Source organism: Rhincodon typus, chromosome 20, assembly GCF_021869965.1.
Source record: "Rhincodon typus isolate 14 chromosome 20, sRhiTyp1.1, whole genome shotgun sequence".
Taxonomy (NCBI): Eukaryota; Metazoa; Chordata; class Chondrichthyes; order Orectolobiformes; family Rhincodontidae; genus Rhincodon; species Rhincodon typus.
This window is the reverse complement of record NC_063351.1, coordinates 28,934,983-28,956,098: the sequence shown is the minus strand read 5'-3', so window position 1 is coordinate 28,956,098 and position 21,116 is coordinate 28,934,983. Positions and strand designations below refer to the sequence as shown.

The following is a 21,116-nucleotide window of genomic DNA, read 5'->3' as shown; positions in this document are numbered from 1 at the left end:
AGTATTAATTCTTTTTGATTGTACATACAAATTCTTCCGTTTCATACATCTACAGAAGATGGTTTTTTTATCTACAGGGTGAGCTACTTTTTTTTGTATCGCCTATTATTCAGCTCCCTGTAAATAAATTATTTTCAAACAGGGACCTGATCATTGTTGACCGTATGACAAATTTCTGCTCATACAACGTTGGATTGATGGAAATGAGTCCAAATTAGACTGCACCTTTTAAGAGTAGATCCCAATAAATGGACATTCAATAATTTTTATTTGTTCGTATGATATCAATGGTCTTGATTAATGCATTGCTGACTGAACATTAAAACTGTAATGCTAAAAGAGTCATCTGATAGAAATATTGTAATTTCTGCTGTGATACATCTACTCTGACATTAAACAAAATAATTTACCTGTCGGAGTGATGCTATTTTATGTACTCTAACATCTGTACATTTTACTGTTCTCAAACAATGCTACATAGGATTCACGAGAACACTACTCGTCTATATCATAGTAGTAAGCATTCTAGTTATTTTTCAGACCCCTTTTGCTCTCTTCCTGGTATCTAAGTGGGAGCTCAGACAGCTGATCACCAATTCACAAATCCAACCTAATGTTACCGAAAGCCAGAGTCCACACAGTGTGGCGCTGGAGTAACACAGCAGGTCATGCAGCATCAGAGGAGTAGGAAAGTTGACGTTTCGGGTCGGGACGTTGTGTTCCTCCAGTTCCACACTGTGTTGACTCTGACTCCAGCATCTGCAGTTCTTGGTATCTTCGAGTTACTGAAAGCCATATTTCCGATTGCGAGGAAGTGTGCATTCATGTATTTGAGCAATTTGGCAAAACCTATTATCTGATATTTCATTGACAGGGAAGGAGAGGGAGGGAAGAGAATTACAACCAATGATGATGAACTGATAATATGGCCAACTTTTCTTCACCTTGACAAAAGAGCACTCAGGCCAGTTATAGTAAGCCATTGCCACACAGGTTAAGAGGGAATATTTTCGCAATGGCTAATTTAGCAGTGAGTGTAGAATACTAATCACATAGTTATATATCTTAAAATTTTATAGCTGTTTTTCTTTCTATGCCAGCATATCATCACTTAGTGAAAAGCAAGAAGATTTCCCACATCCACTGTTTGCAGTTACTCCTCAGATTGTACAGCCTCAGCAGAAACAAGAGTCCTCTGAACAAATTACTAACAGGTACTGAACTCATAATCAGAGTCTTATCTACGTTACAAGAGTGCTATATTGCTAACTGTGTAATCAATTGAATATATCAAGTGATTCAATGACAAAAACAACCTTTATTTATAAAACACCTTTCATGATCTCAGGACATACCAGGGAAACTTTACAGCCGATGAAATACTTTTGAAATGTAGTCACTATTGTGTTTTGTAGCTTGAAATCATGCAGAGATGACCCTCACCAGGTTCTATGTGAGAAGCGGACATTGTTATAATTTCTTTTAAAACACCTGCTGCTACATGCTGACTTTCAGGTTCTGTTCCTTTGTAACCACACCCGCAGGATTGACTAACAACACACAAAACATGGAACAGTCAATAGGCGTACACTATCAAAGACCAAACAATTGAACACAGTAATGATTGTTGTAATATAGAAAATATGGCTGTCAATTTACTCACAGCAAGATTTCATAATAACAATGATAATCTGTTTTTGTGATGTTGATTAACGATAAATACTGCTCTGGACTGAGGCGATAACTCTGCTCAATTTCTTCAAAATAACTCCATGGGATTTCATATGTCCATCTGAGAAGGCAGGTGAGACCTCAGTTCAATGTTTTGGTCAAAAGGTAGAACCACCAAGGCCATTGTATTCACCGTCCTAGATTGGAGCTTGAACTCATACATTTATGACTTCGAGGCAAGGGAGCTACCAACTAAGCTAAAGCTGACACTTTGTGAATTTACTGTAGACTGCTCCACCCACTGACCCACATAAGGGCCTCAATCATCTATGACTTAAATGGAATGGTGGGGGGGCTGGCTGCAATGAACATCTAGGACGTTGCATGGCAAATTTGGAAGAATACCAAAAATTTTGGGGCCCTTGGCAATGCCACGTTGTCTACTTGTGTTGCAATTCACATATCACGTTGAAACATTTAATATAGATGGAATGCTTTTGTTTAGGGGCACAGGAATTTAATTCTAAATGTGCAAATGGAAACCTCCTTTCAATTTATTTTTCAAGTTATTCACTCCCTGATGCAGGAAAATTTTAAATGTTTTAGGAAAAAATGATTTTTTTTGTCTTTAAGTATTTAAGTTTTGTTTTGTACATGGACTGGATATATACTGTTAAGTCAAACAGGAAAAAAAAATAAAGTTACAATGGCAAGAAAAGATTATCTGCTTAAGGTCTAATGGAAGAAATTTTAATTGCACAGCCTAATCTAATGTAACAACTGTTCTAAAATACTTTAAATCTTTTGAGTTCCAGCTGTGCTCTCATATCTGCAATGAGACTGGTACATGTTGTCTGAACTATTTCAGATGGCTGATGAATAGCTTTGCAACAAGCACAAGAAAAATATATTTGTGCTTTTAGTGTTACGTGTTATTCTTACATAATAATTGAATAGAATAACAGCAACATACATTCACTTAAATAATTAAAGCCACACAATGAATATTTCAAATCTTGTTTATACTTTTGCACTTTTCTCTTTGCTGCTGCAATACGTAGCCAAGGAGTCTTAATATAGGTCAAAGGACTCTTGCACATTGGACCTAATTGAACGTAGGAGACATAGGTGGTGGTGGAAGTTTGCTTTTTGGACTGGAAGCCTGTGGCCAAAGGGGTGTCGCAAGGACTGGTGTTGAATCTACTGCTTTTTGTCATTTATATAAATGATTTGGATGTGAATATACGCGGTATGGTCAGTAAGTTTGTGGATGACACCAAAACTGGTGGTGCAGTGAGCAGCGAAAAAGATTACCTCCAAGTACAAGGGGTGCTTGATGGGATGGGCAAATGGGCCAAGAGTAGCTGATGGAGTTTAAAGTAGGTGCTGCATTTTGGAAAGGAAAATCAGGGCAGGACATATACACTTAATGGTAAAGTCCTGGGCAGTGCTGCCAGACAAAGAGACCTTGGGGTACAGGTTCATAGTTCCTGGAAAGTGGAGTCACAGCTAGATAGGGTAGAGAAGAAGGCATTTGGTACGCTTGCCTTTATTGGTCAGTGTGCTGAGTATAGGAGTTGGGATGTCATGTTGCGGCTGTACAGGACAACTATTAGACCAATTTTAGAATACTGCGTTCAGTTCTGGTCTTTGTCCTATAGGAAAGATGTTGTGAAACTTGAAACGGTTCAGAAAAGATTTACAAGGACGTTGCCAGGGTTGCTGGGCTTGAGCTATAGGGAGAGACTGATTAGCCTGGGCCTATTTTCCTTGAAGTGTCAGAAGTTGAGGGATAACCTTAGAGGTTTATAAAATCATGAGAGGCATGGATAGGGTGAATAACCAAGGTCTTTTTCCTATGGTGGGAGATTCCAAAACTAGAGAGCATAGGTTTAAAGTGAGAGAGGAACGATTTTTAAAAGGGACTTAAGGGGCACCTTTTTCACGCAGAGGGTGGTGCACATGTGGAATGAGCTACCAGGGAGGCTGGTACAAATACAATATTTAAAAGGCATCCAGATGGGCACATGAATAGAAAGGGTTTAGAGGGGTATGGGCCAAATGCTAGCAAATGAGACTGATTAATTTAGGGTATCTGGTTGACGTGGATAAGTTGGACTGAAGGGTCTGCTTCCATGCTGTATGTCTCTATGACAAATAAATTTAAGGACAAAAGAGTAACAAGGGAGAGAATAGGGCCCCTTAAAGATCAGCATAGTAGCCTATGTGTGGAGATGAGGGGCGTACTAAACGAGTGTTTTGCATCAGTGTTTACTGTGGAGAAGGATATGGAAGATCGAGAACATGGGGAAATAAACAGTGACATCTTGAAAAATGTCCATATTGCAGAGGAGGAGGTGCTGAACGCCTTAAAACGCATTAAAGGTGGATAAATCCCCAAGACCTGATCAGGTGTACCCTAGAACTCTATGGAAATCTAGGGAAGTGATTTCTGGGCCCCACGCTGAGATATTTGTATCTTCAAGAACAATAGGTGAGGTGCTGGAAGACTGGAGGTTGGCTAACATGGTGCCAGTATTTAAGAAAGTTGATAAAGAAAAGCCAGGGGGCTATAGACAGGTAAGCCTGACCTCAGTGGGGGGCAAGTTGGTGGAGGGAATCCTGAGGGACAGGAATTATATGTATTTGGAAAGGCAAGGACTGACTAGGGATAGTCAACATGGCTTTGTGCATAGGAAATCGTGTCTCACTAACTTGATTGAGTTTTTTGAAGAAGTGGTGAAGAGGATTGATGAAGGCAGAGCGCTGGACGTGATCTATATGGACTTTAGTAAGCTGTTTGACAAGGTTTCTCATGGTAGACTGGCTGGCAAGGTTAGATAACACGGAATGCAGGGAGAACTAGCTTGAAGGTAGAAAACAGAAGGTGGTGGTGGAGGGTTGCTTTTCGGACTGGAGGCCTGTGACCCATGGTGTGCCACTGCTTTTCATCACTTATATAAATGATTTGTTTGTGAACATAGGAGGTATGGATAGTAAGTTTGCAGATGACACCAAAATTAGAGGTGGAGTGGACAGCAAAGAAGGTTACCTCAGAGTACGATGAAACCTTGATCAGATGGGCCAATGGGATGAGGATAAAAATGAGGTGCTGCATTTTGGAAAGGCAAATCAGAGCAGGATGTATACACAAGGTATTGGGGAGTGTTCCTGAATAAAGAGATCTAGGGATGCAGGTTCATAGTTGCAGTTAAACAGGATAATGAAGAAAGCATTTAGTACACTTGCCTTTATTGGCCAGTGCATTGAGTATAGAAGTTGGGAGGTCATGTTGTGGCTGTACAGGACATTGGTTAGGCCACTTTTGGAATACTGCATGCAATTCTGGTCTCCCTGCTATAGGAAGGATGTTGTGAAAGTTGAAAAGGGTTCAGAAAAAATTTACAAGGATGTTATCAAGATTGGAGGGTTTGAGCTATAGGGGAAGGCTGAAGAGGCTGAGGCTGTTTTCCCTGGAGTGTCGGAAGCTGAGGAGTGACCTTGTAGAGCTTTATAAACTTATGAGCGGCATGGGTAGGGTGAATAGCCATGGTCTTTTCCCTGGGGTGGAACAGTTCAAAACTAGAGGGCATAGGTTTAAGTTGAGAAGGGAAAGATTTAAAAGGGACCTAAGGGGCAACTTCTTCATGCAGAGGGTGGTGCGTGTATGGAATGAGCTGCCAGAAGAAGTGGTGGAGGCTGGTACAATTACAACTTTTACAAGGCATCTGGATGGCTATATAAATGGGAAGGGTTTAGAGACAGGTCTAGGCCCGAAACGTCAGGCTTCCTGCTCCTATGATGCTGCTTGACCTGCTGTGTTCATCCAGCTCTGCACCTTGTTATCTCAGGGTTTAGAGGGATATGGGCCAAATGCTGGCAAATGGGGCTAGATTAATTTAGGATATCTGGTCAGTATGGACGAGTTGGACCAAAGGTTCTGTTTCAATGCTGTACAGCTCTATGACTCTGACTCTGTAATGAGCTATTTCCATCATACACTGTTAAGAGTGTTTGATAGTCATTAGAATCCTATCTGGTGTTTATGGGCTAAAGTATGATGACAACCAGCTATAACTCTCATCTGACATTATTTCTATTTTTTTAATCATTTGTTATTAACTCTTGGTCAATTAACTGTTCTTCCTGTCAGTTTGAAAGACTTTTAGTGTATTTATGGCTCAATGGTGGTGTTATAAAGTGTTTTTGCTTCATGATGATGCAATAATTAAAACACAAATGGAGGCTGAACTTAGAGTCAGGGCTCAACCCCATAAGATTGGACTTCCTGGTGAGAGAGTGTCACATTTCTTTACTCCAGTCAGTTTTCAAACTCCTCACCATTCATTTTATGAATAATTATTTTACGTTCGGTTTCCTGAACCAGGAGGACAAAACCCTGAAATCTATTGTACAGTAAAGTGTGGTAGGTTCATTCTAGAGTAACAATACTGAGTCCTTGTTGGTGCATGCTGCAAGAAGATCATGGAGAAATATTTACCCCAGTCACATTTGTACAACTCCTGTCTGCTGACAAAACCATCTCAACTTGCAGCATTTGATAGATAACTCTCAAACAAAGCATGATGCATGATAAAATGACTGATATGTTTACTGCTGACACGAAAATGATGTAGGCTCGGTTGCTTTTCATAAAGCTGGGAAGTTCAGGTTGGGAAATCCTTGTCTTGACAGACTCTTTTCCATGGAAATGACCACCTTATTGGATGATGTTTGCTGCAGAGGCACTGTGATTGAGTTGGATTATTGCCTCCAGAAACAGATTGGAGGTGGCCATAGAGTTGGGAAAATGTGGAAGTGGGCTGATTAGAAAGCCCACATTGGTTCTCTGAGGGGGAAAAATAAAACAAAGAACTGCAGATGCTGGAAATCTGAAACAAGAAGCAGGATCACTGGACCTGAAACCTTAACTCTGCTTCCTCTCCGCAGAATCTGCCAGACCTGCTGATTTCTCCAGCAATTTCTGTTTTGGTTCTCTGAGACTTTGGCCTAGTTCTATAAAAGAGCCTTACTCGTTCAAATCTAACCTACCTACCTCTCATTCCCCCTCATATCTTCATGCTACCTAATACTCCTTAATACCTCCATAGTCAATTACCTAGTATCAACAATGGGCAGACCTCAGGAGCCGTGTGGAAATGAGAACAACTGGAATTTCAGTAATTGAAAATAGTTCATTCATTTTATGTAGATAAAAACTCTCATTAATTAAAGCCACTCAAAGATTTTACAGCCACACCAGTGCTCAGTCTTTTATAAAGATCAAAGTCTATTCAACAACCATATCCAAGGCAGTTATCCTTTAATGGTGTCTTAAAACTGTCAATTAAATTGGAAAATCAGATATCATATATTGATATGTGGTTTTGAAGTAACCCTTGGGAAATTTCAACAGTAAAGTCTATTGAACCTCCAGGAATACATGGCAACTTTTTTTTTCTAAGCATTATCCGATGACCCAGCAATCTGTGCACTCCTGCAGAGTGTGATTTTTTTTTTTTATTATTTATTTTTACTCTTACTGACAGCTGCAGCTTAGTTTTACATATTGAAATGGTTGGAATTTAAATTATCTCTGGTCATGACACATTTCACGTCTTATCTGCCCTTCAAGAATTTTTACACCTCTTCCTTCAGCATGACATCCACACTCCAGGTGTCAACTGTCCCTGGGACAGTTAAAATAGGGTCTGTTTGAACTCAAGACTAATTTTAAATGGCCATGCTGAATCCAGATTTCCCACCACGTTCTCTTTGCAGGAGAAACTGGGATCTGTCACAAATGGAAGCAACACGCCTGCATGCAGGTCCAAAGCAGAAACCAAACTTAGGATAAAGTATGCTTAAAAGACACACTACAGTGACTAGTCCAGTGGAAAAGTTGTGGCAGATTTTCTTTTGTCAAACGCAATCAAATTGGGCAATCTCAAAATTGAAGTTTTTAAGTTTTATCGGGAGATCTGGTGAATCCTTGATCCCAAATGGCTGAGCAAAATTCCACCTTAGAAGGAATGCTGACTGATTACCTGGTGGCTCATTATCCGATGAAGTTTAAGTAATTACAAAAATGGTGAGCCTTGGAAAACTTTGCCTTCTTTCCCTGTTCTCCTGCTGAACTATCGTTCTGCCACTCTGAAATGGATGCTATGCTGCAGCACAAAAGTCTTTTCCTGAATGTTGAGTTTCTGAACTGCAGCTGATAGCCAGCCCTCCTTGACTGTAGTCCAGCAAAATGGGCTGACACCATTGTGGGTTCAAGCTTGTGGCTGGAAGACCTGCCTTGCCCTACATCTGGAGACAGTTTCACCTTGGAATAAAATCCAGGCTAAAGTCTCTGGGGTCACATGTGCGCTCCACAGGATTTTCTTTAGTCTGTGGTGCTTTCTTTGCACCTGAACAGCCTTTAACTTCCTCAACCCCACATAATATTATATATAATTAATTCCACCACATAATACGCCAGTTCATTTTGCGTTGTTGGCTGCTGTTATTCTTGAGACACATTTATTTTTCTGGGTGTGGTCTTCTTGGGCTGTTGTTTATCAGCAGCTTCTTCCTGTGCACACATTTTTACGTATATCTGTGGCATGCCAAAGCAACAATGTATGTTTCCAATTGCTGACCAAATATTCTTTGAGGCCAGTTTACAGGCATTAAAAGCCTATTTTGTTTTTTATTTGAATTGTTCCATATTTGTGTGGATCACCTGGGAGCATGAAGGAAACAGGAATCAAGTAAGTAACGTATGATAGGTCAGGAAGAAAGCAAGTAATGTTTAAGAGAATGGAAGAGTATAGCTGAAAGAATAAGTAGAAATATTGTTACATTACTTTTTAATTAAGTATTATGTTTTGGATGTTGATTTTATTTCTATGAAGGTAAGCTTACAGCAATACTCACAACAGTAAGTTTAAGTTTGAATATTTGAACCAATTTCAGAAGAGAGACTTTCCCCTGACCTTTCTGTGTTCTAAGTGTTAATATAAATATCTTTGGAGCATCCAGTGTATTGTTAAGGTATATTAAACAGGAACATGGCAGAAGACTGGTGAACTAGGCTCGGATCGCGATAGTGTGCCCAGGCTGGTGTTATTAATATCCATTGGACGATTTTGGGGAAGCACTTGCATCTACTCCAAATATCGTTCCTTGGATCAGGGATGCATGGCTTAACAGAAGGAAACTAGGGGTTTCCTCATATAAACAACCTGGGATCCAATGGAGAGTTGGTACGTTGATTGGAAGCTGGTACATCAGTCCCAGCAGGAAGATAGATAGTCCAGACTTTTGGCTTAGGCAACCCCCCGCCCCAATTTATCTGACGATTCTTCCATCAGACTTCTGGGCCGTTCAAACTTTTCCTCGATGTTAGAGCTGCTGAGGTTATCAGGAGTGCTGCTCTGAACGGCTGCTTTCAAACCAGTTACAGTGGGGAGGGGTGGGTTCCCCGGATACATTGAAAGTGACACAGGAAAGTTTATATTGGAAACCTTTCTCTCATTGTGGACACTCTATCAAGGTCAGTGCTGGAGGGCCCCAGTCGGCTAATCTCTGCACAAAAGTGAGATCATGTTTCTGTTGCATTGATAACATGTTAGTTTCAAGCATTCTCTCTCAGATGACAGACCCAACAGTGATGCCAACCATAATAGCAGTAATGTGCAGTGGTTTACCTCTGCGTGGCATATAATACCACTTCACCACAAAATGGTTTAAAAAAATTATAATTTACTACAGCTCAGTAAAGTTATTGTTAACTCACTGGGTGACATCTGACTAATGCACTTTGTTATGTTTCTTCTTTGCTTGCAACTGCGCTGTTTTCAAAAACTCAGGAAAAACCTCTCACTATATTTTAATGCAGCACAGTTCTAAATATCCAAAGTGTTAGCAGGTTGATGCAAAATGCCTTCAAAAATGAATGCAAACAAAATCATTCCATTCAAGCTCTGTGCTATTGAATAGAATCATGCCTTGATAATATTTCAGCAAAAATGAGTGCAGTTAGTTTGTAGATCCAATTTTAATTACTTTTAATAAAGTGGATTTTAAAATATGGTAAACTCCGTCGACGGAATTGAAAAGATTTTCAAAATTGGCTCACCAGTAGATCGACCTCTACCTGCAGCTGGCTGAGACGGACCAGGTCTGGATTTCTTTCGCTGTGTTACATTTTATAGTTACTAAGTAACCGTCCTGTTAATTCCTCGAGTTGGAAGTCATTTGACAGCTGCTGAAGTTGTGTTCGTTCATTTTGTTTACACTGAAACATCACAACTTGAACATTAAAGCTGGAACTTTTTGTTGTGAAGTTAACATTCTTAGAGCCATTATAAACTGGTTTTCCTTCCTGGTTCTCAGTTATCAATTGAAGCACCACGTTTTGAGATTATTTAAGCACAATAATAGGCTTAATTCAAACTGTTGCTTTTCTAACAAAAGATTAGTGTTTAGTTATAGCCAACAATAGTCTTTTCCACTTTCAATCTATTAGAATTTTGCCAACTGAAGTGATTGGAGTATCCATACATGGATTTTTAAAAATTTTTATCAACATTGCATCACTTTAAAAGATTTTTTTTTTGCTTCTATGTTACCAGTCCTACTGTACCTCCTTGCCTCAAAGATACAGACAGTTCTGCTCTGCTGTTGGGTTTTCCTTCTGTCTCGAAAAATGATGTACTTCTTCAGGACGTTGCTGAACAGTCCATTTTAAGGTACAGCACATTCATCTTACTATTTTTGAAAGGAAAAGGATTTGTCTGTATTTACATTATTGACTTGGCCTAATATGTGTTACTTTTTCAAAGTTTTCAGCTAGGTGGCCGCTTGTTGTAAAACACATTAGTGTTAACTGACAGATGGATTTCCATTCACGTCCATCCAAAAAAAGTGTGAGCACTTTTAACTACAAAGCAACTTTGAGCCATTCTAAGCAATTTGCAACATGGACCTGCTGGTATCTCTGGTTTCCAGATACAATTTAAAGAGCACTTCTGTGAATTAAATGGTGAAGTCCAGATCAAATTTAAATCATAATACCTTCAGAAGTTTCATGCAGATGGTGGTGTGTATATGGACTGAACAGCCAGAGGAAGTGGTGGAGGCTGGTACAATTACAACATCAAAAGACCTCTGGATGGGGATATGACTATGAAGGGTTTGGAGGGATATGGGCCAAATGCTGGCAAATGGGCCTAGATTAATTTTGGATATCTGGTCGGCATGGACAAGTTGGACCGAAGGGTCTATTTCTGTGCTGTACATTTCTATGACTCTCTGACATCTCTAATTTGGCCACTTTAGATTAAATTGAATCGTATCCTTTGACTCATTTTGATTTGTCCCTTCAAGTCAATGATGGGCATGAGTAGGATGCTTTCCCTTTTCATGGCAGTTGAGCTGTTATAATCAGAAATCAAGAAATAATTGTCGGTGTTTGCCTAGTTAATTTATATGACCATGCTTGCTTGGCATCTTGTGAACAAATATGAAGATTACTGACAATCTTGATTGATTGACATTGCTTGATTCCCAAATCAGCTGGACAGTTTGTCTCCACTTTTCTTTTAATTTACTTAAGGGTGTTATGATCCTAGACCAAATCACCAAAATTATGTTATGATCTGGCCGTGAAGCAGTTTCTTTTGTATGTTGACAAGGTGTGAGATCTCAAATACTAATTAACATAAAAAAACCCCACAGAATTTCACAGTTTTGAACCAATTAACAGAAATGTACTACACAAAGTTAAAACAGTAATATAATCGACAAGATATATACAATTTATTTTGGAAAATATTGAGAACTAACTTGAGGCAAACAATGGGTAACAAACTGTGGCATATAGCCCATAGAGCAGAACAAATAGATAATGTGATCAAAACAAATCCCATAGTTTTCTCCACAGCCCATCCCTCTACATGAATGATATGATAAGTCATTCAATCTCATTACAACTTCAAGGAATTCCAATTCTTCACTTTTGACAACTTGGCCTTGAAGCTCCCTCAAGAGCCACTTTGCCTTGGCTGTCTTGATGATCCATGTTCTGATCAATCCCCTTCCTTTCCTGGGAATACACTCCCTGGATTCTGGAAATTGCATTCCAGCATTACTCACAGTCGGGCACAAATATAGGTTCGCATTGACAACCAGCTTCACCAAGTCAGTACTACCCTGGAGTGATTAACTGAACTCTAATCTTGCTGTTGTTTCCTCAAGTGGCTCATAGACCTCTTTGTGTTGTAATACCATGGAATCATCTAACTATTCTAGGGCCTTCTTCCTGAGCCCCAAAACAGAGAAACAATGTGCCTCATTTGCCTTCTCAGCAGTCAAACAGCTGTATTGCCTAATATGGAGCCTGCTTTTGTCTGCCTTTTCTCACGCACTGTTTTAATCTCCAAATGCTTGTAACCTTTGAACAGTCTGTCAATGACCCTTGAACTACTTTGAGTGAAGTATTGGAAACCTCACAACAAGCCGCACCCTTGCTTTTAGGCAGGCCTGAATGTAACCACCTAGCAACCATTTAAACACACAGCTCCCTAAATGTTACAATTCACATATTTCTGGCTCATACACAGATCAAATGGATTACACAAAACAAAAGGAAATCGTCACAAGAGGAATTGTTGCTGCTGATATTAATTCCAAAGCAATCCAAGCTTTTGCTTTTAATATAAATTCTTGGATGCTGCTAAGGATCCCATAAAGCTTACATGTGTAGTTACGATAAACACAATGGGTAGCATGAGGACCAAAAATATAAGAGAGATGAGTCATGCCTGAGCCGTACAGGGTTTATTCTGTTGACTGTATTTTTAGGACTAAAAGGCTGATAATACAAATAAGGTTGTCAGTCCAGACGTCTTTTGCCACAGATGCCATCATACCAAGAGAATGCTTGTGTTTAACAGTCTTGTTATTCGGCACTGTGTTCTAAAATTAACTTTAATGGAACAGCTGCCGAAAAGTTTAGTGGGGACTTTGACCATAAGTTGAATAACGGCTACAAGTTTCTCTGAAATGTTATCATGGTGCTGAAACTCTTTTTAGCTAGATAACGGCTACAATGTGTCCTTACACATTACAATTTGTTTTTGTGGCTACCATTTACCACTTGGGTAAAAGAATAATGCCATGCGCACTCCTGCTTGATAACGTACTTTAGAATAAGTTAAAAGAAGGTAAAGATAGATGCAATATGTTTTTCAACTAACTTTCCAAGCCAGTGCATGCTATGCATCACAATCAGCAAAAACACAAACTGCAATCAAACATCAAATACAAAGAAACCTTTGATGCAGAGTAAAAGCTGCCATCTTACTGAGGATAAAAAACAGTGCGCTGATAATTAACAATTCTCCTAACCATGAGGAATGCTATTTCTGAATCCAACCTACCCGTGCAGATATCAAGGGGCAAGTGATGGCAAAAAAAGTGATGACAAGATAGTTAGGAAAAGATCATTTTCAACTGAAACTTGAGGGGGAGGTGATGATCTAGTGGTATTATCGCTGGACTGTTAATCCAGAGACCCAGATAATGATCTGGGGACCAGGGTTTGAATCCCGCCATGGCAGATGGTGGAATTTGAATTCAATAAATATCTGGAATTAACAATCTAATGATGACCGTGAATCCATTGTCAATTGTCAGGAAAAACCCATCTGGTTCACTAATGTCCTTTAGGGAAGGAAACTGCCATCCTTACCTGATCTGGCCTACATGTGATTCCAGACCCACAGCAATGTTGTTGACTCTGAGCTGCCCTCTGGGCAATTAGGCATGGGCAATAAATGCTGCCTGGCCAGCGATGCCCTCATCCTGTAAATGAATAAAGAAAAAAGAAATGATTCAATGTCTTGTCTAACACTTGGTTGGAGAATACTTGAACTTTTGAAGTGTGAGGGGAGAACCATTGAATCTGCCTGCAAAATACAAAATATTAAGAAAATTAGTTTCCGAATATACTTACTTCTGAATAATGAATGTATGTCGCATAATATGCATACTGGACATAAATGACATTCACTATTTTTTTAATACGTTCTGCAAGTATCTTGAATTCTCTTTCTAATGGACACCCTAGTATTTATAGATTCCAACGGCATCATTTGTGGGAAAATATCTCTGAAAATCCATTAGCTCTGGGTCCCAAAAGCACAAGTAAATGGATCAACAGTCATCACTAACAGCAGTGTCAATAACATCTCAAGCATTCACTATAGGTTGAGTACTCAGTGGTGCAGAGAAAGAGTTACTGTCACAGGTGTTGCATCCCTTGCCAAACTGGGGGGAAAGAAATGCTGTCCATTGAATAAGGGCCAAGGAAAGAAAATAGATATCAGACAAGTTTCAGTGCAATGAAACAGGAAGGGATTAGATGTCATCCTGCAGAATTATCCAGTGTCATTTGGGGAGTACCCTAATGTTTTTTCTTTTGTTAGCACCATGACGTTGCTGTTGTCCTATGTAAACTTAACATCCTTTGGAGTGACTGCAGAATTTTGGTATTCTCCATTGAAGTGAGCAACATCTTCAGTGTTTCTGAAGTAGAAAGAGCAGTTAGTGACACCATTCCGTTTGCATTTCATTCTCTGAAGTATAGAGTTGAGCATTTCTATCAGCACTGCTAGAACATCTCCACTGGAAACAATACAGAAGTTGCAAAGATAACCAACCAACCAATCCAGGATGTGATGGAAGGAGAATGCACAGGTTGGAGTAGGTAGATGCAGAAATGAACCAAGTAAACTCAGAACATACATTTGTTTTTTGTAAAATAGTGACTTGACTAATTAGTATAATTGTCATTGATTCGCATCAGTTTATATTGGTTAATGACACAGTATAAAGTAGGTTCACTTATGGCTTTTTAAAAATTCATTCACTGTATGTGAGGCTCACTGTCTAGGGCAGTTTTTATTAAACCTCTGTAGTTACCCCAACAAAGAAACAATGATCTGCCTTTCTGAACTGCTGCAAGCATGCATTTTGTTGGTGCACTCACAATACTGTTGCAGGGGGAGTTCGAAGATTTTGACCAAGCGACCATGAAGAAATGGTAATATATTTCCAAGTCAGGATCGTGAGTGGCTTTGAGGGGAACTTGCTGGTGATAGTACTCCCATGTATCTGCTGCCCCATCCTCCTAGATGGTAGTGGTCACAATTTTCATGGACAAAAATAAAGTTGCCAGAAAAGCTCAGCAGGTCTGGCAACATCCGTGAAGGAAAAAACAGAGTTAACGATTCGGGTCCAGTGACCCTTCCTCAGAAGGGGCTGAGGAAGTTCCTCAGAAGTTCTGAGGAAGGGTCACCGGACCCAAAACGTTAACTCTATTTTCTCCTTCACAGATGCTGCCAGACCTGCTGAGCTTTTCCAGCAACTTTGTTTTTGTTCCTGATTTACAACATCGGCAGTTCTTTCGGTTTTTATTTACAATTTTCATGGATGCTGTCCAAGGAGTCCTGGTGAATTGTCACAGTACATTGCATAGATGGTACACACTGTCGCCACTGTGTGTTAGTGGGGGAGGAAATGATGTTGAAATATGTTAGAAGGGGTGCCAATCAAACAGGCTGGCTTTTGTCTTGGATAGTGCTGAGCTTCTTGATTACTGTTGGAGCTGCAATTATTCAGGCAAATGGAGAGTATTCCATCACAATCCTGACCTGTGCCCTGGAGATGGTGAACAAGTTTTGTGCAGATGGGAGGTGAGTTACTTTTTGCAGAGTACACAGCCTCTGACCTGCTTTTTTTGGCAAAGTATTTACTTGGCTGGTCCAGTTCAATTTCTGATCGGTGGTAATCCCCAGGATTTTAGTAGCTGGGAATTCGGTGATGGTAATACCCTTGAATGTCAAGGAGAAATGATAAGATTTTCTCTTCTTGTATATAGGAACATAGGACATAGGAACAGGTGTAGACCTTTCAGGGTATCGAGCCTGTTCTGCCATTCAATTAGATCATGACTGATCATCTACCTGAACAGGGCTTTCCTGCACTATCTCCACATTCCTTGTACTCATTGTCTCCAGAAATCTATTAACTGCTGTCTTGAACATGCTCAATGATTGAATTTCCACAGTCCTTGAGGTAGAGAATTGCAAAGGTTCATCGGGTTCTGAGTGAAGAAACTCAACCTCATGTCAATCTTAAATATTCTGTCGAATATCATAATATTGTGTCCTCTGGTTTCAGATTCACCAGCCAGAGAAAACATCTTATCTTCACCAAACCTGTCGCCCTGAAACTTCACACCTTTGAAGTTTCAAAGAGATGAGCATTCATCGTGCAAAACTAAGGAATATGGAACCAGTCTCAATCTCGCTTTATATAATAATTCCGCCATCACAGGGATTGAGCTGGTGAACCATCGTTGCACACCTTTTATGGAAATTATTTCCCTGTTTAGCAGAGGGCTTTTGGGTGCAATGGTAGAATCCTGACCTCTAATCTAGGAGGCCCAGGTTCATGTCCCACCTATTCCAGGTGTGTGCATAACACCTCTGAACAGGTTAATTAGAAAACAATTACCCCACCTTAAATTACTCTGGATGACGTCTCACTAAGGCTGTGCACAATGTCGTCAAACCATCTTCATTCCTATTTTCTCAAATCTCCTTGCTGTGAAGGCCAACGCGCCACTTGGCTTCCTGCAACTGCATCATAACTTTAAATTACTCATGAGCCAGGCTATCCAATTGCAGGACAGGATGTTGTCTCTGTCGGTTCGAGTCGATCAGTTCTTGACTTCCCACCATTTTAGAAACATTCTGCTTTCTATTTTTTCTACCAACATCATTTACTTATTGACTAGATGTTCTCTCGGTTGGTTTGAGCCGGTCAAAGTCCACTTGAAATCTTCTTGTATCCTCCTCACAACTCGTGCTCCCATCTAGTTTGGTGTGATCAGAAAATTTGGAAGTATTACAATTGCTGAGACATCCAGATCATTTGTGTAGATTGTGAACAGTTGTGACCCACTAGTCACAAACTGTCATCCTGAAGATGATCCATTTATTCTACTCTTTTTGCTTTCTGACTGTTAACCAATTCTCAATATCATGTACTCTAATTTTGTTTACCAACCTACTCTAGGGGACCTTATCACAAGCCTCATGAAAATTCAAATACACCATATCCATTCCTTGTCCTTTATCAATGCTACAAGTAATATCCTCAAAATACTCCCAGCAAGTATGTAAAATATAATTTCCTTTCATAAACCAATTTTAGCTGTCTTAAATCTTCAGTTACCATATCCTTTTATAATAGATCCTAGCATTTTCTGTCCTATTGATCTCAAATAAAAGATATGTTATTCTCCATTCTCCTAGTTCCTCAGTTCTAAAATAGTAGGTTTTCATTTGCTACTTTCCAGTCTACAGGAATGATAAATTCATATTTCACCATCTGCCATTGTGGGATTTGAGCCCAAGTCCCTCGGATTATTAGGCTAGTGACAGTACCACTATGCTACTAGCAGCTAGTATCTTGAGGAAAAACAAAGCTTTCAAAGATTTTATTCTTGACCTTAAATACCTTTCAAGGACCCACAATGGCATCAGCCATTATGATGGTCATCAGAAGGATTACTACTTGATATACCATATCACTTCACTGGTTGGAGTGGTTGCTACCTTTTTGCTTTTCAAGCATTACATTGTGTGGTTTTGGGAAATTTTTGTATGGTTTTTAGATGTTATCTCATAGATGAGACTCCAAAACGTACAGACAGGAAGATTCTTAATCTAATATCACTGATTGCCCATTGGTAATCCATTCAGTGTTGTACAAGTGGCTGGTTCCAGGCTTGATTGCTGCGAAGAGATAACTGACTCCAACTGGGAAGGCAATGATTACTCTAGGAACCCAACATTAGAACAAGAAAGCTATTACCATATTATTTGCTGGTGATCACTTTTTGTGTTTCCTGATGGAGATTCCTTTTGACTTCTCTGCCTGGATGGCGACCTAGTTGGGTTGACTGCATGCCCTGTTTGTATGAATTTGTATGACCCACCTATACAGTGCATAAGTCACAAGTCTGCGTTACTGGTTCTGTTTATGGATTGTTTTTAACATTTAGCAAGGATTTAAACACCTGAGCATACAATTAGATTTCTGTTGCTTGCAAATTTTATCAAATCTCTTGCCTTTTTTTTAATTGCACCAAAATACATGATAAGATTTTAACTCTTTTTGAGTAATTGAGTAATTAATAGAGTTGTAACAAGTTGTCACCAACCAGTTTCTTTTCGGAAGTTAAAGCACGTTTTGAGACGTATTGTTGGTGATTTTTTTTAAAGTCAATGTCCCTGAGCCTTTTGATTGTGAAAAGAAAGCGAATTGTCTTCTGCTATCTGCAATTTTTCTTCACTTCTACAATCAGATGGTACAGATGAGCCACACTCTGGTGCTACATATAGAGTCATAGAGATGTACAGCATGGAAACAGACCCTTCGGTCCAACTTGTCCATGCCGACCAGATATCCTAAATTATTCTCATCCCATTTGCCAGTATTTGGCCCATATCCCTCTAAACCCTTTCCATTCAAATGCCTTTTAAATGTTGTAATTGTACCAGCCTCCAACACTTCCTCTGGCAGCTCATTCCATACACACACCATCTCTGCGTGAATAAGTTGCCCCTTAGGTCCCTTTTAAATCTTTCCCCTCTCACCTAACACCTATGCTTCCTAGTTTTGGACTCCCCAAAGTCTAAGAATCTAAGGTATGTTCAGCAAAATGGTAACCAGTTGTTTTGTTATTCTGGGTGAGGATTGTTGTGTGCTTTGGTGTTTTGAACAGGCGAAAAGTAAGAACTGCTTGAGTATAGGAATAATTTTATGTCATTTTTGTGCAATATGATTTACATGGCCGGGGAGAATTTTTTTATTTTCATGTTTCTAGAAAGTAAAAAAATTTGATGCAAATATGACTAAGTTCAGACATGCATTCACAATCCACTGCACAGGGGACAGCATTTGTCGTGATTCAGAGGTATAGTTCTTTTAAGTCTTTCGCAGGGAAAACTTTTATTGCTATTTATGTGAAGTTATCAGATGGAGGCAAATGTTATTATCGTGAGCCTGAGGAGTCTGGTAGATTTACAGACTTTATTTGTTTTATTCTGTTTTCTCTGAAATAGCTAACAGTTGTATCAAGTGGAAGAACTTCTGTCTATCTAGTACCAAGCACCCTCAGGCAATGCAGTCAGGGTAGTGCTATAATACTTATGGGGAGACTAGAGATTCACCTCAGCTGCATCCCTAAGGTCTAATAAGTGGCCTAGGAAATTTGATTCATAATGGTGAAGCTCCTCTCAATGACGACCCTTAGCAGATCAAAGATAAATGGAATCCATATATCATGCTGACTAGAAATCACAGCACCATAGGTTTTACTCGGCTTTGCAGTGCAACAGTTTTTTTTTTAATGCACATGGGCAACAGAAATGTTGTCAGCTGGTAACGTGTAACAGACAATTGACAATCACAGCCCATGACTTTCCATTTTTTTGATGAGTTTGAAATAATTTAGATCACTGGAAAGATATTGTTTTGCTTTTGCTTATTGATAATGGTCTGAGCTAGCTCTAATCAATGAGTGAGGTACTGGACCTGAATATTTAAAACTGTGTTTGTGCTGTTAACAGTTGCAGTTCCACTCATGTTTAACTTTTTTTTTCAGCAATACTGTGTGCAGTGACGTTACCGAGTCAATTCTTCTTCCTGCTCCTCCTTTAGCCGGTGACACAGATGCTGTTGGTGTTGAACACGTTTCAATAAGGTACTGCAAATATTTACAAAGTGTGTTCTCCAGCATCACTTTTTTTTGCATATTTTTTGCTTTGATGACTGCCACTGTAAGTTTGTGGTCATCATTTTTTTAATGCTGTACAAAAATATGTGTTTTATTAGCCCATAAATGTATTTACTATTATATACCAGTGATGCTGTACCTCAAGGCTCCATTGACCTCCTCCTCCTACTACTCTATGTAGTGATGTTGATTCACAGGTGGATTTCATAAAAGCACTGCAATGACTTGTAATAGTGTAGAGTCCTTGACCTTGTTGTTGATTTCTAGATGTAAGGATGTATCCTTCACCTCCATTAATGTTAATTACTGTATATCTAATATCCTGCTCAAGTGCATTTTGGTTTCAATAAATACTTAGAGGTATCACTAGCTATGTACAATAAGACAATGGAAGGTGAATTTGTTTCAAATCAAATGGAAAGTTTTCCTTTTCTTGTTAAATTAACATTGCCATTTATTGTGTTCCTTTAAGCAGAGACTAAAATTTGAGAGTGCCTAATGTGGTCCTGGTGCAGAGTGTCAGGACTCCGGTTCCTTAGCCAATGTGATTTTATCAATGTATTAACGCATTTGATGCATGACAAACCAATGAGTTTTATGTGGCAAAATCTGGCTCACTGTCCAATTGGTATATATTATGGTTGTGTCACCAGAACCACCTGGGAAGCCTTGAGTAATTTAGGGTTAGGATTAGGGTAACCCCAACCCTAATGCTGATTCAGAGATAGTGGGAACTGCAGATGCTGGAGAATCCGAGACAACAAGGTGCAGGGCTGGATGAACACAGCAGGCAAGCCTCTCTGCTCCTATGATGCTACTTGGCCTGCTGTGTTCATCCAGCCCTGCACCTTGTTGTCCCTAATGCTGATTGTTCTCAGTCTAAATTATTGATATCAACTGGGAAAGGATGCCCACATGGTGTCTTTGGCAGAAGAGAGTTTCTATCTTGATAAATATAATAGGTTTATTAATAGTACTTAATAGATGGTCACATTACATCTAGGTTACATAAAGCATCAGGCTAGACTTAAGAATAAGTTTGCGGTACTGTTAACTGCATGGACTAAGCACTAGAATTATTGAACTGAAACCTCGAACACATTTGTTAGCTCCCCTATGAGCCTTTCCTTAAATTCTGTTGGGCAGCGCTAATTGCATGATATCAGATAACCTTTTCTGGGTACCAACTGTCTCATACAACAGTGATAACAAAGGTCAGAATGTCACATGCCAGCAGCAAGTATAGAGTTGCTCTCTGCTGAAAAAGTGTTGCTACCTTTTTTGTGCAGCCGTGGGTCCATATGACTCTTTAAAGAATTATCTGCTCAAAGATAGGTAGCAAAGTGAAAATGTTCCTGTAACATGGAGGGAAGTGTCTCAGACCAATTTTTGAAAACTTCGTCCACCCTAAAGCTCAAGCCACACAGCCATAATATTCACAGGCCCTCCTGATGCTTCCCTGCTCTCAACATCCGCAAGCACACGCAGACACGCACTCACACACAGCCACACAAATATACACAGATATACAGACACACGCACACACGCACACAAATGCACACACGCACACAAATGCACACACGCA

General features: G+C 39.6%; 1 protein-coding gene across 1 annotated transcript in view; it reads left to right on the top strand.

Annotated features, from left to right (window-relative positions):
• Positions 1-21,116, top strand: part of LOC109918548 — a 60,191-nt gene that overhangs the window by 21,898 nt on the left and 17,177 nt on the right. The window contains exons 6-8 of the mRNA XM_048609197.1: positions 1,101-1,214; positions 10,293-10,409; positions 19,400-19,498. Of these exons, the coding sequence (XP_048465154.1) occupies positions 1,101-1,214; positions 10,293-10,409; positions 19,400-19,498 (330 nt within the window). The remainder of the gene's footprint in view (positions 1-1,100; positions 1,215-10,292; positions 10,410-19,399; positions 19,499-21,116) is intronic.